This window comes from Zootoca vivipara, chromosome 7 (genome assembly GCF_965207765.1).
Source record: "Zootoca vivipara chromosome 7, rZooViv2.hap1.1, whole genome shotgun sequence".
NCBI lineage: Eukaryota > Metazoa > Chordata > Lepidosauria > Squamata > Lacertidae > Zootoca > Zootoca vivipara.
The window spans coordinates 65,254,694-65,271,000 of record NC_142590.1 but is presented as its reverse complement, the minus strand read 5'-3'; the positions used below and the strand labels follow the sequence as shown (position 1 = coordinate 65,271,000).

At 42.0% G+C, this 16,307-nt stretch overlaps 3 protein-coding genes across 5 annotated transcripts in view; 1 reads left to right on the top strand and 2 right to left on the bottom strand.

Annotated features, from left to right (window-relative positions):
• The window catches only part of CEP250 (centrosomal protein 250), a 136,735-nt gene extending 136,239 nt beyond the window's left edge, over positions 1 to 496 (bottom strand). The window contains exon 1 of the mRNA XM_035122190.3: positions 367 to 496. The gene's annotated coding sequence lies outside the window, so the exon portion shown is untranslated. The remainder of the gene's footprint in view (positions 1 to 366) is intronic.
• A 1,877-nt stretch (positions 497 to 2,373) lies between these two features.
• EIF6 (eukaryotic translation initiation factor 6) lies at positions 2,374 to 12,111 on the top strand. 2 transcript variants are annotated; one of them, XM_035122202.3, is made up of 7 exons: positions 2,374 to 2,584; positions 3,651 to 3,736; positions 4,174 to 4,259; positions 5,071 to 5,246; positions 6,124 to 6,300; positions 8,506 to 8,687; positions 9,815 to 12,111. In XM_035122202.3, exons 2-7 carry the CDS (start codon positions 3,708 to 3,710, stop codon positions 9,822 to 9,824), a joined length of 660 nt encoding a protein of 219 aa, XP_034978093.3. In that variant the 5' UTR covers positions 2,374 to 2,584; positions 3,651 to 3,707; the 3' UTR covers positions 9,825 to 12,111. The 2 variants fall into 2 exon arrangements, with proteins under 2 accessions (XP_034978093.3, XP_034978092.1); XM_035122201.3 differs by lacking the exon at positions 4,174 to 4,259.
• Positions 12,112 to 13,613: 1,502 nt separating this feature from the next.
• Positions 13,614 to 16,307, bottom strand: part of MMP24 (matrix metallopeptidase 24) — a 41,881-nt gene continuing 39,187 nt past the window's right edge. For both annotated transcript variants that reach the window (XM_088673427.1, XM_035122195.3), the window contains one exon: positions 13,614 to 15,913. In XM_088673427.1, the coding sequence (XP_088529553.1) occupies positions 15,576 to 15,913 (338 nt within the window). In that variant the 3' untranslated portion in view covers positions 13,614 to 15,575. The remainder of the gene's footprint in view (positions 15,914 to 16,307) is intronic.

The window sequence follows — 16,307 nt, the reverse complement described above, 5'->3', positions numbered from 1 at the left end:
CCACCAATGCCTGTTATTTCTCAAAATCAAGACTAGGTGTGTTGCTTGAGAGCTGCGCTAGTTCAGCCAAGTTTTCTGGGCTTGATGGGAGAGATTTTGGGGAGGGTGCAACAGCAGAGGAGGAGTGGATCAGCCGTGATTTTCTCTCTGAACAGCAGCACACTGTGCATTCACCTTTAAATGATAATTTAAATATGGCTTAAAGTGATGTGCAAACTGCACCGTCACTAGAATAGGAGGTATTAGAGTAGGATAAAGGTTTATATATGGGATAAGTTTCCTTACAGTCTCATACTGAGCAACAATGTGCAGAGCTCAATGGAATGGGAGACCAGTGAACCAGAAGAGTCTCAAGGGTTTACTTGCCTGGAGGCAGGGTCATCATCCAAAGTCAGGTCCAGTCCTAGGGTCGGATGAACAGCAATCCATGTGGTCAGATGGTCCAGGAACAGGAAGCAGCAAAGTAGGGCCAGGAACTACTGACTGCAGCAGGATGCTCTGCTTAAGAAGGCTGAAGCCAGCTGTTTCTTATCAGCGCCTTCTCCTCTGTATCATTGAAAGCTGATCAGCTGCAAGTGGAGTCACTCCACCTTCTCCCCTTTTGGGCTGTTTAGCAGGCAAAGCTAACTCCTAGCCCATGATACCAGTAACTTCTCTGCTGCTTAATCTTCTGGCTTGAAAATGGATGCTGAAGTAGCCAGATGTTTCTCCCTTTAAAGTCGAGACTTTGCTACTGGGCTGCAGGTAGCAGATGCAGGAGGCTCTGGGGAAGCAAAGGTGCTACAGTTCTCAGGTGTTCCAACTTAGATGATGCTAATGAATTAACATCTAGTGCAGACATCCTCAAACTTCGGCCCTCCAGATGTTTTGGACTACAATTCCCATCTTCCCTGACCACTGGTCCTGTTAGCTAGGGATCATGGGAGTTGTAGGCCAAAACATCTGGAGGGCCGCAGTTTGGGGATGCCTGATCTAGTGCATCATGCCCATGCAAGAACCACTGGATTGCAGGGATTGGGTGTCTTACTGAGTCCAACATCGCAGCAGCCGCCGTCCCATCCCAATCCCTTTGGCCCTGACTGGTTTGGCAACACACACACTGTTTCCCCCTTTTGGCTTATTCTCAGATTAAGAGAACCCAGATTTACAAGTGAGAATGTGTGAGATAGGGGCTAAATGGGGAGGGCATCATGAGGGCATTGCTAAATAAACAGAGACATAAGCAACCTTAAATTCCCATTAAACTCCAGTGTAGACAACCCCTCAGAGAAGAACATTGAGCTGCAACCACTCTGTGACAACAAAGTCCCTCACCACTCCTTTTAAGGCGGACCTGTGGTCTTCTGCCTACCTCGCAGACCAAAAAATATGATGCTTAATGTCCGCCTTTCCAGTGCTATTTTTCTAAAGAAAAAGGTGCCAGAACTCACCAGGAACACCTCCTTCGTTCTCTTATAATGGCAATGGCACTCATCTGAGAGGTGCTGGAACTGAGTTCTAGCAAGTTCTGGCTGAAAAAAAGCCTTGCTTCTTTCCATTACCCAACGTTGAGAGAAAGCCTTTTCAGCACCAAGTCGTGTTGGGAAAGGGTCAGGGCCTCTGGCAACCTGGAGGCAGGTGGCAATCAGAGATACTGTACTGAAAAGTGATTCATCTGGATTGGGGAATTTCCAGGTTTGAACTGCAGCCTCTCCTCAATGGGAGCTGCTTTAGAATCGATGGGAGTAGAAAGTATTTTGTAACTGCGATTGGTCAGCAGCACCGAAAAAGAAAATATATAGCAACAGAAAGTGCCCGCTCTTTCAAACCCAGATCTTACTTCATTTTGGCGCTTGTAAACTTTCAAAGAAACAATCCCTACCAGTACAAACGAAATTCATTATTTCCACAACTACAGGTTGTAGGGGTTGAAAGAGCTGTTAAAGCCAGTCCTGGTGTGCAACCCATTACTATTATTGCGCGTTAGAGGCCAGACTGATGGGGATACCCAACAAAAAAATTCCCTCACAGGAAGTTCCCATCCAATTGCAACGAAGACCAGCCTCCTTACATTTTCCCCTCGCGCCCTCTCGACGCCCGAATTCAGCGCTCATTTGCATACTGCAGTGTTTTTTCCACATTAAATTAAAACTTGGAACTTTTTTCTTTCTTTTTTTACTGGGGATGTGGGGCACGTTAATGCCCAGTCACAAACACGGTGGAAACCCAGGATTTCTCCGCTGTTTTGTTCGAGTTACTTTTTTTCTTCTACAGACGGAGGAGGCGAGGTACCAAAACTCCAAAGTCACCCCCGGAATCAGGCCTCCGTACGCACGACGTGCTTCTGCGTTTAAGAAGAAGCGGAAGTGACGTCGCCGCGTGTTTCCGGGCGACGGGGCTTGCGGCCTGTCCGCGTGTCTAAGGAAACGGGCGAAGGGCGACGACGTCGGGCGGTTTTCCTCTCTCTCTGCTTTCTGCTCGGGGGCTCTTTGACAGCAATGGCGGTGCGGGCCAGCTTCGAGAACAACAACGAGATCGGCTGCTTCGCCAAGCTCACGAACGCCTACTGCCTGGTGGCCATCGGGGGCTCAGAGGGCTTCTACAGGTAACCCCCCCCCCCAAAAGTCCTTCCTCTCAGCCTGGTCGCCTCGAGTCTCTCCAGGCTATTTCTGTCACCCCTTTCTCCTGCCTTTCGATCTCCGAACTCGGACCTGAAACCAGAGAGATCCCTGCGCAGAGCCAGGCCTGACCCGTGAAAAGGAAGCTGCCGCTCTGATTCCACGGCAGCCGGGCTTCTTTCCCTGCCCCCCCCCGAATATTGCTAAATCTAGGCGGGAATCCATTAAGGCGCTGGGCAAGTTATGGGTGGCAGGTTTTGAACTGTTAATCCCGAATGCTGCTTCCACGCTGGTGACTGTGGGACCACATCACACTAGTGTCCTAGTGTGGCTCTCCCGGCCTGAGCACCACTCGAAGTACTGGTGATGACCGTTAAAGCCCTAAATGGCCAACACCCTGTCTACCTGAAGGACACTGAGGTCCAGCACTGAGGGCCTTCTGGATGTTTCCTCAATAGTCGCACCTGCCTAGTGGCACGCCCTCCCGTCAGATGTTAAAGAGATCAACAGTTGTATGACTTTTCATAGATATCTGAAGGCAGCCCTTGTTTGGGGAAGCTTTTAATATTTGATGCGTCCTCGACCCCTGTGTTTTGTTGGGAGTTGCCCAGACTGGCTGCAACAATCCAGTCAGATGGGTGGGGTATAAGAAATAAATTGTTGTTATATACCTGCAATTTTGGATCGTCTCTTCTTTTTGAGCCTTGGAGAATGACAAGAGATGGAATGGAGTTCAGAGTCCATCTCCAGCATTGAAAGAGAGTCACTGACCCATTATTGTTGGTTGGTTTCTCTGTTTTCGTCAAAGGCTGTTTGCCTCTTAAATTGATAAATTTGCTTACCTGGGTTCTTCCAGTTTAGCAACAAGCTCATGTCATGCCATGTTGGTTTATGCCACAATAAAGCCGTATGCCAGGATAATTCTGTTAGTTGTTAAGGTGCTGCAAGAGCTATTTGTATTTGGTGCAGGAGGCTCATGTGACTGACTATCCTTGCACAAGCGTCTCCTTTATTCGACTACCGTTTTACAATTTTCATTCTGCTGTGCTTTAGTGTGTTTGAAGGGGAGCTTTCGGATACCATCCCTGTAGTTCATGCTTCAATTGCCGGATGTCGGATCATTGGCAGGATGTGTGTGGGTAAGTTGCATTCTCCAGTCGGGTTGTCTGAATCCTTTTTAAAATATAAATGCTGTAGCTCAGTGATACAGCATCTGCTTCCCAGATTCAATCTCCACCATCTTCAGGTAGGGCGGGAAATGTCCCCTGCCTGAAACTCTGGAAAGCCGCCACTGGTCAGTGTAGACAACACTGAGCTGGATGGACCAGTGGTTTGATGCAGCATAAGGCAGTTTCCTGGTTTTGTGTAAACCACAAATTTAACAAGGAAAAGGGAGGGGCCAGTGAAAGAGGAAAGTGAAATAAAGAAGAAAAAGGAAGAGAAAAATACTAATATTAACAGTAAACAGCAATGTGAACTGATGGTAGTATACTGTTATTAGTGTTAAAGTATTACATAATGTTATCTAAGAGCTGGGAAGCAGATAGCTAATATCACTGTCCTTTTGCAACTTAAGTCACCACTGTTTCCAGGAATATCTAGCAGCTGCAGAATGTCCAATTCCCAAGAAGAGTACTCCAGGTCCAGGAATAAAAATTAAAGGTGGAGACTATTTTCACTGTTTTCTTTTTTTAAAAAAAATGTTTCTTGTGGCTTAGAAACCTATTATCTAGCAGAAACACAGGGTATATTTAAAATATATATATAAACTTGTTTTAAATTATGTAAATTAACAACTTAGTTCTTCTGACACTAGTTTGTTAGCTAGATATATTGCATTTATTATATAATATTTTATATATCTGAATGAGTATTCAATGACCCTGTACTGGGGTGGGAGTATATGGCTTGGTTTACTTGCATTCATGTCTGTAGTTATTTGCTTTGTGAATGCATTTCTGTACTCCATTAACAGCAAGAAAGGTGTCACAGGAAGTTGGGTTAGATCAATTTCTGTGGTTCTGTGGCAGAGTTCACACAGTTAATAGTTTACAGTGAACATGCAGGTGGCCCCACTTTTTTTCTTCCCTAGTGCAAATGGGAGCTTCAAACCATGATCCCAATATTTGTTTTCTGGGTAGTGACTGTTTGTGTTTCTTCAAACAAACCATAATCTTAGGTCAGTGTTGTTCTTGTCTTCCCAATTGTTTGAGCAAAAGAAACCACACATCCCAGTTCCTACATAAGCCAGGGATCATGGTTTGTTCCGGCTACCACTAGGGGAGTAGTGAAGTCATCTGTCTGTTCATGGTAAACAGTTAACTATTGTTTACTACGACCTGTGAACTCAACCAATGATTTTTTTTTCATTCGTTGCTTTATGGCATCCGGGTTTGGGGGAGAGAAAATTAAAGACCTGTTACTCCTGAATCATGAATTGTGTCTTTTTTCTTCCCCATCCCTTTTCTTTTAGGAAACAGGCATGGCTTGTTAGTCCCAAACAATACCACGGACCAGGAGCTTCAGCACATCCGAAACAGTCTTCCAGACTCTGTACGAATTCAGCGAGTGGAAGAGCGCCTCTCTGCCTTGGGCAATGTCACTACGTGCAATGACTATGTAGCACTTGTCCATCCGGACATTGACAGAGTAAATGAGTTCATTTTGATCTGAATTTTTCAGCAATTAGCATGCTACCGCTACTTATGTTAAGTAGTGATAGTAGTTTAGGGAGCCCCCTTCTTCCACACAAGGTTCAGCAGTTGAGCTGCCTGCGAACTCTGGCATCCTCTCTTCTGGGCCCTTGACACCATCGGCTGAATTTTACGACAACTGGAAGGCAGGATGCCAGAGACATAGTTACAGAGGCAGTTGGCAGAATGGAAGAAAGGAGTTGTCATTTAAACTATTTTTTATTTTATTAAATTTCTATACTGCCTTTCAGCTGAGGATCACAGGATGATTTACGATATAAAAGTTGGTGGTGGCAGCATGCTAATTCCATTCTAGTAGTAAATCCTTTTAATATGGCTTTCCTTCTAGCAGTAAGAACTACATGCTGTGTGCTATTGATCACTACTGACTTGAGAGTCTATACTCAGAGGCAATGGAAACTGATTGTGCTCAGTTGAAATCACCTAGCAACCTAGGAAGCCATTCTATTTCATTGGTTCACAGAAGTCAGTACTGTCTGCACTGACTGGCCGTGGCTGTCCATGGTTGAAGGCAGGGGTCTTCCTCAGCCCTGAATTAAATCTGAGACCTTCCACAAGTCTCTGGTGGTGCACTCACAGAGCAACAGCCCTTCCACGGCCAGTATCTAAACACAGGCTCTTCTAAACATGAGTGGTGGTGTTTGTTTATTAAACTGTGAGTTTAGTTCTCAAAAAGGCCTTTGTATTAATATTGTGATCATATGTACATTTCTTAACGTGATAAATTGATTTAGCATTTGATTTTAATTAATTAGGAAATGTTTAATGTGTACAGTGCTGGTTTTAAACATTTCCCTCTTTTTTTTTTACAGGAGACAGAAGAGATTTTAGCAGACGTACTAAAAGTGGAAGTATTTAGGCAGACGGTAGCAGAACAAGTGCTGGTGGGAAGTTATTGTGCTTTCAGCAACCAGGGAGGACTTGTGCACCCCAAGACTTCCATTGAAGACCAGGATGAGCTCTCCTCATTGCTACAAGTCCCACTTGTGGTAACTACTCTTTTTGTTGAATTTTTTTTGAGTGCCCAGTTTTCTTACACTGTGAAGCAGTTAAGAGGCTGAGTTTGAGTTGTCAGCCCCCCCCAACACCCCTATGTACCCTGTTTCTCCGAAAATAAGACGTAGCCATAAAATAAGCCATAGCAGGATTTTTAAGCATTCAAGGAATATAAGCCATACCCCGAAAATAAGACAAAGTGATAGGCGCAGCAGCCATGCCGGCCACGGCAGGAGGAGGAAAAAATAAGACATCCCCTGAAAATAAGCCATAGTGTTGTTTTTTTGAGGAAAAATATATAAGACGGTGTCTTATTTTCGGAGAAACACGGTAGTGGTCTAAGAAGACTGAGATCAGAGACCATACCCTCTGTATTTATGACTGAGATACCATAGCCACACCCTGGCCAATTCAAAACATGAGATCGCTTTCTAATGCCAGTTCTAACCATTCCTTAGTATGATGCTGGGCAATGTATAAAAGCACAAGATTACTCTCTTTTCCCAAAACAGAAAAATGTGTATGAAGAGCAATGAAGAATTTGAGTGAATGTTTACATTAACAAGAAATGCTTAATGACTTGGAAGACACCCAAGACTGAGTGTTTTAGAGTGTCTTGGGGAGAGGGGTTTGAAATGTGCTTTGGGAATAACATTGATTAAATGAAAAATGTCAAAGTGCCATTGTTACATTGGCTGCATACAGTGTTGGTGATTATAATTGGTTTCAAAAGGATCAGACTAGAGCTATTTGACAAGTACCCCTCTTAAGAAACTGACTTAAAAGGGATAAAAGCTTTTGATGCTGCTTCTCCTGGAATTCTGTAAAGAGAACTTTGGAGTGCCAATCTTGTTTTGATTCAATTCTTCACTTACCCTAATTGTCTGCATTTTAGAGTCCACAGACTGTGAAGAGAATCTTATCAGTTACTATAGAGGTAAAGGACCGACTCTGGGGTTGTGGCACTCATCTTGCTTTATTGGCCGAGGGAGCCAGCATACAGCTTCCGGGTCATGTGGCCAGCAAGATTAAGCCGCTTTGGGCGAACCAGAGAAGCACACAGAAACACTGTTTACCTTCCCGCTGGAGCGGTACCTATTTATCTACGTGCACTTTGACATGCTTTCAAACTGCTAGATTGGCAGGAGCAGGGACCGAGCAATGGGAGTTCACCCCATCGCGGGGATTCGAACCGCCGATCTTCTGATCGGCAAGCCCTAGGCTCTGGTTTAGCCCACAGCGCCACCCGCGTCCCTTATCAGTTACTATAGCTAACACTGAAAAGTGATGTGTACATTAACGGTTATGTTGATCACAGACATTGATGATTATTTCTACATATTAATTAGCAGCCTGGGCAGCCTGTTTCTGAGCAAAAGTGGGTGTGAGGAAAATGAGGTTAACTCTATCCTCTATCCTCTCTGGTCCCTTCTTAGCAAGTTGCTTTCTCAGCCATGGGAGTCAGGGGATGGGGTTGTGATATGAAACTTCCATATCTTACATGTATATTTGTCCCCCAAACTGGGGGGGGAAACAGCTCACATAGAGTGGTTTTAAGCTGTAAGGGGTTAAGCCACCCATTTTCTGCATAGGTGGAGCTGGTTCCAGTCTTAAATGATTGAAACAAGTGGAGAATAACATGCAGAAATCTATGTTATGTGTAGTTGGAGCCTACATGGAATGGGGTGCGGAAGTGCAGAATCCCAAAACAGAAACACACCCTGTGTTTAAATTCCACACAATAGATGAGCACTTGTGCTGTAAATTGTTTGCCAAGACCCAGTGGATTCCTCAAGGCCACTCAATGAGAATTATGGGCAGGAGAATTGGGGCCTGGCTTTTCTGATGTTTCTGAATGCTGGGCTATATTATTTTTGAAATGATGGTAAAACATAAAGAGCTAACTTACATATGCCTTCCTGGTTCTGGAGGGCTTGGCTTCTATTGCCTTTTCAAATATTTTACTTAAAATACTTCTATCCTGCCTTTCCACTAAAAAGTATTCAAGGCTAATGGTTCCAAACTAAATTATCAGTTACATATACTTTACTTCTGGCTCATAATACATCCAACCCTGGGTGGTGGGAGGTATTAACTCTGATATTGGTGCATTGGGTATTGCCGTTATAGATGAGCATGACAAAAAAAAATCTCTCTTAGCCAGAGGTACTGTCATGAATGTCTCTCTTTTTTACCAGGCTGGAACTGTTAACCGTGGCAGTGAGGTGATTGCAGCTGGAATGGTTGTGAATGACTGGTGTGCCTTCTGTGGCCTGGACACAACCAGCACAGAGTTATCTGTTATTGAGAGTGTCTTTAAACTCAATGAATCACAGCCAAGTACCATTGCTACTACTATGAGAGATTCTTTGATTGACAGGTAGGTTTTCTCACAAATCCAGTAAATGCCTCAAGGTTGGTGGCTGCCTGGATTCTCATTTTGCTTATTATAACTTTCCTATCATTAATCATAAATGGTGGTGATTATACTGTAGTTCATTTTCTTCATTTGTCTCAATACTTTCACCTGCTTATCACGGTCTGTGAAACTGATCTGCTAGAAGTTATAGTACCACTTTCATCATTTGCAAAGGGAATACTTTTTCTGTATATCCTACTCACCATTTTCACTCCACTTACGTGAGGGTTACATTTTGGGGGCCCATGCACATAAGTGAAATTAGATAAAGTGGGGAGCAAACCACTTTAATTGGGGGGGAGCGCAGGAAGGAGAGAGAGTCATCCTGGAGATCGTTCAGGGCCGCTGCCTGGCCTGTCCCAAGCCTGCCTAATGGGAGCTAGCGCACGTAGTGGTGGATGGCCACAGAGGATGAGGGCTGAGAAGGACACCCAGCAGAACTGTTGCCAGGATGGGTGTGCCCTGTGATGCTGGCCAATCAAAGGCCACCTTCCCTCACTCAAGGCAGCAGCCCAGAGCAACTTGCAGGCAAAAGTCCCGAGTGAGGCAAGGCCTATCTATTTTGTGACGACCCACATAAACATTTGTTTTGTGTTGCAAAAAGATTGTGAGGCATGCAAGTGGGATGTGTGTAAGTGTATGCAGGCGATGTGCCTGTAATTAATATTTGCAGTGACTTGATCCACGACTCGATTCAAGAATAATAAACTTTGTAAGTTTTTTAAAAAACCTTGCAGCTTCTCGTGTATCTGCTACCTGTGTGAGCACATTGTGCTTTGCTACTGGCTTATGGAATGGCCAAAAAGGGGCAGTGAATAAAGTGGGAAGCCACTGGACTCTTTGCCTGTATGTGGTATGTCTAATCTCCTGAACATTGTGAGAATTCAGTACTGACATGGCTGTATAGCTGATATTTCTACATGCATCCAGTTTGTGACCTTCACAATGCAGTCCAATTAGTGTGACAGGTTTTGAATTCTCTGTTGCACCTTGCCTGGTTTTTTAGATGACGGAGATGAAAATAAGACAGCCTTGCTGGAGCCCCAAAAGTATTTTTGGCTAACCTTCATTTCTGTTTCCTTTTTTAGCTTGACATGATCTGCTACTCCCTGACCACCACAGAAGCACTGAAGGCCAGATTATGATTTTGATTGCTCACTGAAGTAAATGCTCTGTTTATTACTCTGCAGACCTAGACGCGGAAGGGTATACAACAATCAGCATTTCTAAACTACAATGTTACACACCTGTGCCCCCTTTTGTTACTTCTGCTAATTTGGCCTGCTTTCATTAATTCATGAGATAATTTTCAAATTGTGAGTGTATGTTTTAGAAAAATGTTTTAAAATGTCATTACCTGTAATAATGGTTTAAAAAACAAACAAAATTGTTTTCTTCTTCTGTATTCACCAGCATGTGCCTGAACCAGCTATCATTTCTTGATCAGACACAGCTGGGATTTCTACTGGATCATTTTTACATAGCCTGCAGCCTAGATTAATGTAGCTGTCTTATGTAAATTTGGTAGTCAGACACTTCCTGTTAAAAGGACTGAAATAAGCCATGGAGCTTTTTCCCGTATCCCTGTAATTCTGTAAAGCCAACATGTGCTAGCAGTTCTCTGAAATTACACTGGCCTTTATCTGTGAAAATAGCCTGGGTGGAAATAATTTATTTTGACCTCTTCGTTGTATGCACACTTCCTTAACAATTCAGTCATAAGAAACTACTTTGCAACCTGTATCTTAAGCCTCTTATGAGGCTCTGCTTTGTTGCACAGCGATAGAAGCAATCCTTGGAAGTAGGTGATGGTGTCACTTGAGGTTTAATGCAAAAGGCAGTTAAAACTAATAAACCTTAAAGCTAGAAACGGTTGTTCTGGACATTGATACTGGAATTCAATATTAGGGATAAGGGCTGCATCAAACTTAAGGGATCTGAAAGAACACATACGTTTTGTTAAACAATCTGGCCTTTGCTTGAAAGCTTACCATAGCTACTTTATGATTTCATAGCTTTTTCTTTCCCTGCTGCAGTTTACTGGCCAAAGTACCTGTTTCAATTGTGCCACCTGTCTTTTCTCATTGTTCCTGGCTATTACAAAATCACCCTTGTCTTCCTTTGTAAGGTGATCCAGCATGCTCTACTCCATGTTTTACTACATCTAGCTCAAACACATCCCAGTAATGAAGGATGGTGCAAGTTAAAAGCAGCTGAAGGTGTATTGCACTGGCGTGAGGAACTTTTGATCCTCCAGACAGTGCTAAAATACAGCTCCCATAATCTCTGATTATTGGCTAGGCTGGCGGGAGTTGGGAGTCCAATAACATCTAAAGGGCCACCGGTTTCTTGCTTCTGTATTACACATGTAATCCTCCAGCCTTGCACTATTGCTTACATTATTTCCCAAATATATTACTTTCCCCACCTCCCACAATAGTGAGGTTTTGCAGTTCTTACACGCTGATGCTGTTAAGGGAATCTAGTGCAACAATAAAGTGTTCAGCTCACAACAAATTTTCTTTATGAACTGTAGTGGTCCAGGGCAGCAATAAATAAATAATAGGTAACAAGTTCTTAGCATAGACTATTGAAAGCGCCTTTATAGCTATAGTACTTCCTTACTAACGTTACACAAAATGCCCTATTGCAACAGCTTTCAAGCATGTATACACACACACACACACACTTGCACTCACCATACATGCTCACATTGGAACGTCTTGTAAATACCTAGCATCTATATGACTATGCCTTGAAGTACAGCCACATTGAATAATAATGGCTAAACCACTGTATCCCAGATGTGAGTGCAGTAGCATTTTATTTAGCTATCTGGCCCACAGATGACAACTAAGAGATTGAGTGTGCACAGAGGACTAGATATTTTCTTCTGCCATGTGGCTATTTTTCTGAGAGTGGCCAGACTGCTTTGTGAAGCAAATGTAACCTGCAGCAGCATTTAAATGTGTTGTTAGCAAGAGTGATGGGTAGAATGTTTAAGAAAAGGGAAACAAATAACTTATGCAGTAACCAGTTGGAAAGAGACTACTTGATTAAAAAAACAAGTATTATGAATATGGAAGAAGTGGAAAATACATTTAACACCTTAAGTGTGGAATCTAGAAACAAGCTCCCATCAACAGATTAGAAAAGCAAAATATTTCTGCCTGAAAACAGCAAAAAACAAAAACTCTGAAATCTAGGAGAACCAGAAATGTAACACCTTAGGAGCTGGCAGATTTATTGGAATTGTAATAAACTGGCCAGTCTCAAATTTTTAGAGTTTGGAAACAACAGATGCTGTTCAGGTGTCCTGACAAGCATTCATTTAAAAATGTATGACAAGATGACAAACTCATTTAATAAATGTGCTGGTGTGTGATTTCATGAGCACTTTTTGTGGTATGGCAAAATGACAAACTCCTTTAATAAATGTGTCGATTTGCATTGTAACGCAAGTAGATTTAGCTCATACATAACAGTGTAGATAAGGAATTAATAAATAATGTGATTTTATAAAATTTAGATATGACTCAAATAATAATGAGGTGGGACATTATAACAGATTGATACAGTAACATTGTAGAATAAAATTTTCGGTACTAGGGTAAGACCAAGTATCGGCAAGGATGTGTTTTCAAAGCAGAGCTGCAAGACAAGGATAAAATCCTATTGAGTCCATATGATGGCAGCATATTTTAAATAAGTGGGTAGTCTGACAGAATTCGATATGGGGCAAAAATAAATCTAGTTAATACCGTACCATATGTGATCTTGGTAGTGTGTTACATAGGGACCACTCAGCTATTAGCAGGAGGCTTCCATGATGTTTAAAGCAGATAAAGCTTTAGGGACCATTTTAATTATTTTTAAAGCAAAGATGGATTGCCATAAGACAGTTATGCAACTTCTAGATTATATCAAGTATTTGCTCTGGAAATTTTATGCTTCTCAGGTGAGTAATTTCAGAACAGTAGCAGTGTTTGGAATTAGATTCAGGTAGGTAGCCATGTTGGTCTGACGCAGTCAGAAATAAATTTTTAAAATGTCCAGTAGCACCTTAGAGACCAACCAAGATACCATCTGAAGAAGTGTGCATGCACACAAAAGTTTATACCCGGAACAAACTTTGTTGGTCTCTAAGGTGCTACTGGACAAGTGTTTGGAATTGTGCTGAAAGGAAGCTTGATAGTGTGAAAGTTATTCCTGGGTGCACAACAAAACCATATTAAGAGTTCCATAGAATAGCCAAGTCCCAAGCTTGCAACTTGTATGGATATTTTACTCTGCCCAACTATTTGAAGCCTTTGCAGTGCTGCAATTAAATTCACATATAAATCAGTATTGGATTGGGGTGGTAAAATGCATATGAGCAAGTACTGTCAACCTGCATTTCACTGTTTGTAGCACTTTCACATCTGTTCAGGTTCATTGTATTAATAGTGATTGCATGCAAACCACACAATTTACTGAGGTTTATGTTGGTTCACAGAAGCAACTCCTTGCATGCACTGATAAAAGTCAACATGGCCTATCTAAAAACCATGCTTGCCATCCTGAATAGCTGCAAAAAAGGCAAAATGCTGTAGCACCTTACAGACTGCCTTATTGTGGCATGAGCTTTCAAGGCAACATCAAATGTATTAAGTGTATCCGCTTTAAAGTATTACATGGCTTTACGTTTCTAAACTTTCACCCGAAAGTGAAGGTAATACAGTATAAGGGAAGTATCTTCTAGTTACATGCTAAAACTGAGACAATCCAGTGTCTCACCCATAATACCAATTTGATGGATAATTGTTGGGGAGGGAATGGAAACCCCACCTTGAATAGTTCATGATTTTTGCTCCAGTTTGAGGGGGTGGAAAGCCAAGAGTGGATGTGCAGACTACAGTCAGTGGACATGAGATAAGTACCTGTCCTCACAATAGACCCTGCATCTCCATTATTTTTGCATAAAAAAGGTTGGGATCAGGCCACTAGCAGAACAGACACAGTTGGCAAAATGGATTGTCCCATCTCAAAATCTGCTCCAGAGGATTGGGGAACCCTCCATAGCAGATTTGGGGAGAAATTAGGAAAAGAAAGTCTCTGTGATGTTGGGTGTTGTCCTTAAGAGTTTTGGCAACATGAATTTGTGATATGAAAATAAAAATTAAAACCCCAAAAGGTTTTTCTCTGATTACATTCCTATAATTTCCAATAGGTCTCTAGCATAACAGCAAGTAGAGAATTTCCTGAAACGGCCAAAAAGATTGATGTCTTGCCAACAAGAATGACAAAAATATACTGCATCAAAATAAACCAACTTGGTTTGTCTAGCCTATAAATACCGTAAACCCGAAATACTTAGTTTTTATACCTACCTGGAAAGCAGAATTGGATAGTTTCTATCAGGCCATCAAGAGCACAACTAGTGAATGTCATCCGCTGTAGTAGTATAAAAGATAATTGCAGCTTTCTCTCTTGTTTTAAAGATACATGTGGCACACCAAGATCATTTAAGCACCGATACTATAAAATACTGCAATTTACTTCATACATTTTGGAGAATTTGCCAGACAAGTTTCTAAATTGCAATCTTTAGGATAACCTCTTACTCATGATTAAGTGGTATATGAATTCCTCTTGAATAAACAAATCAGATTTTAAAAACATGAATTTCCTTCTAAATGCCACTCCTTTCCTGCACTCCCGCAACTACAATTCTCATCATAATTTTGTTAAAGAATGTCAAGCATCCTAATGTACATGCCACTTGGCCTCCATTTATAAAAGAAAAAGGATCAAGGGGACTAGTATTTGCAGAGTACCATATTGGCCACTGAAAGAACAGTGTTGGGCTGGATGGACCTTTGGCCTGATTCAGCAGGACCCTTCTTACATTCTTAAATACTGTATCACAGAATTTGCCTTTAATCTTATAATGGTAACAATTAATTTATTGTTGCCAACTTAAAATAGTGGTAATATGACATTTAAATGTTTAGTACATGACAGGTTCTTAAAAACAAGAGTTTTAAGGGCTGCATTCATGTTAGTGTTCAAACCCAATTGCTTAGTCTTGCAGACTGGTTGTATTCACAAATTTCTGTTCCTAGTTGCTGTTGTGATTTGATCTGGCTTTAGAGCTGTTTGAAGTCGTGGTCTACACAGAATAATCTCCTAAGAGCTCTTTATATGTGTCTGCTATTGCAGAGTGGGAACATCAGCTAATCACCATGAATGTACAAAACATCTGACCAGCAGGTATTGAAAAAAAAAAAACAGTATCCAGGTAATTGCCTGGTTCCTGTAATAAATTAAAATATTTCAGAATGACTCAGCCTCAGAATGTCTTCTTCAGAAGGTCCTGAAGTGTTCCTTTTGTGTCCCACAGTATTATCTCTTTTTTTCTTTTATGAGACAAGTGTAGGAAAAAAACAACTTGTTGAGAGGTGTTTGGCTACACTGGCAAATGCTGGGTTTAAAAGAGGGCACTGAAGAAGATTGCTCGAGTGAGTTGAAAAAAGGTTGAAGCAAACTCCTCTTGAGGTCTCTGACACTCACTGAGTGGGTTGGTGAAAAATGTCACACCGAGACATACACGGCACTGAGGCAGTCAGTCAGAAGGAAAGCGGCTCCACCGTGCAAGGCCACCTGGGTTTAATTGAATTTTGTTCCTGTTCTTTCAGTCCCAGAATTCTCTCTGACTCATCTAAATCTCTTGAAGAGTTATGTATGTTTGTTTGGCAGGCTATCCTTCAATCTCCCCCTTTTTAAAATGTCTGCAGCCTGTTGCCACCATCCTCAATAGTCGCCACCGTCTTCTTCCATCTTGCCAGCCCAAACGAGCTGGTGAGCCCGTCATACCCACTCTTGTACGGGTCGTCTGTAATAGGTCACGCTTTGCTGGACCTCCTTGTTCTTGAACTGGAAGATTGTGTACACCAGGACAAGGATACACAGAGATAAAATGCAGGGGATCACGACTGCAATTGCATTGACAGTGCTAGGCACATCGTTTATAGTCACCATAATATCCACATCATCGTGAGAGAGCCGCCGGTCTTTGCTCCGTTCAACCTCCTTTTGGTTGCAGCCCATCCAGTCTTTGAGGATTGACCTGGGGTATCCCGGCTCCACAGTCAACCTCTGGTTATCAAACTTCCAGTATTCCTTACCTTTATAAAAGTAGGTATAAACTGAAAAAGAAAACAGATATTATTCCATTCTGTGCCATTCACATATTCTGGAGGTGTGCAGGTGGGAGAAAATATTCTACATATGGCAGGAGTGGTTATGTTGGAAATACAGATGGTCTGTATGATATATATTGGATAACATGGGGGGATCTGTCTTACCCCATGCAAAGAAAATAACTTTTGCTTCTGTACTTGCATTCATAGGGATAAGAAAAAATGATTTATTTTTTAATAAAATCAGAGAAAAACTCAGATGAAAACCAATCAATCACCCAGTATAAGAAGAATATCGTGTACTATGCCTTTACCTTTATGAAACAAATATCTGCCTCAAGTTTACTTTGGGGTGGGTGGATATGTGATATATGGGCAAGTAAATGTCCATAACTACATG

Coding starts and splice junctions, on each gene's coding strand:
- EIF6 (XM_035122201.3), top strand. CDS start 2,478: ATGGCGGTGCGGGCCAGCTTCGAGAACAACAACGAGATCGGCTGCTTC. Junction 2,585..3,650: donor GGCTCAGAGGGCTTCTACAG/GTAACCCCCCCC, acceptor GCTGTGCTTTAG/TGTGTTTGAAGGGGAGCTTT. Junction 5,247..6,123: donor TCCATCCGGACATTGACAGA/GTAAATGAGTTC, acceptor TTTTTTTTACAG/GAGACAGAAGAGATTTTAGC.